This window comes from Seriola lalandi, unplaced genomic scaffold, assembly GCF_002814215.2.
Source record: "Seriola lalandi dorsalis isolate HSWRI2012SDOR001 ecotype SW California unplaced genomic scaffold, Sedor1 jcf7180002052001, whole genome shotgun sequence".
NCBI lineage: Eukaryota > Metazoa > Chordata > Actinopteri > Carangiformes > Carangidae > Seriola > Seriola lalandi.
Window position 1 is genome coordinate 1 of NW_019522554.1, and position 933 is coordinate 933.

General features: G+C 42.4%; 1 protein-coding gene across 1 annotated transcript; it reads left to right on the forward strand.

Moving 5' to 3' along the window:
• Window positions 1–6: 6 nt before the first annotated feature.
• LOC111649798 (uncharacterized) lies at window positions 7–632 on the forward strand (the record flags this gene model as incomplete). The annotated part of the gene is made up of 3 exons (XM_023399490.1): window positions 7–50; window positions 242–377; window positions 465–632. Coding segments are annotated over exons 1-3 (345 nt in total), but the record flags the coding sequence as incomplete, so codon positions are not given.
• Window positions 633–933: the final 301 nt, after the last annotated feature.

Sequence of the window (933 nt, forward strand, 5' to 3'; positions counted from 1 at the left end):
GAGCGCACCATGGCCACCCAGGACCTGCTGCAGGAAGCTCAGAAACTCAAGTCAGTTTCTAAAAACACAAAACTTCAGTTTAAACATTAACTTTATTTAAAGCTCAACAACATGAAACATCTGTTAACTTTACCTCCTGACTGATCGATGAGTGACTGACTGAACACGCTCGTCTGGTATCTGGTCACAGTCCTGCTCTCTTCATGAAGAAGTCTTTGTGGTTTTTGTTGCTTGTGTTTAGGGAGCGGACAAAGGACATCGATGTGACAGAGATCAGAAGAGACATTTCTGAAGCAGAGAGAGCTCAGGACAAAGCTAACAATGACCTGGAAACAGCCAGCCGAGACGGAGACATGAGCAAAGAGCAAATCCAAGACGTAAACATCAAGAAGATTTTAGATATGTCACTTCTGTTCGGTGATAATATAATGTGTTTATACATGTTTTTTTCTGTCATATTTCAGATTAAGGACAAACTGGAAAATATTGAGACAAAGCTGATCAATCGTCGACCTGAAGATCTGAAGAACGAGATGGAAGCTCTGAAAAAGAAAAATGAGCAGAACAGAGAGATCGCAGGAGAGGCACAGGAGGCTGCCGAGTCAGCTTTTACCACTACAGACACACAGACAGTAAGACTACTGACACACAAACAGTGACTACTGACACACAAACAGTGACTACTGACACACAAACAGTGACTACTGACACACAAACAGTGACTACTGACACACAAACAGTGACTACTGACACACAAACAGTGACTACTGACACACAAACAGTGACTACTGACACACAAACAGTGACTACTGACACACAAACAGTAAGACTACTGACACACAAACAGTGACTACAGACACACAGACAGTGACTACTGACACAGAAACAGTGACTACAGACACACAGACAGTGACTACAGACACACAAACAATA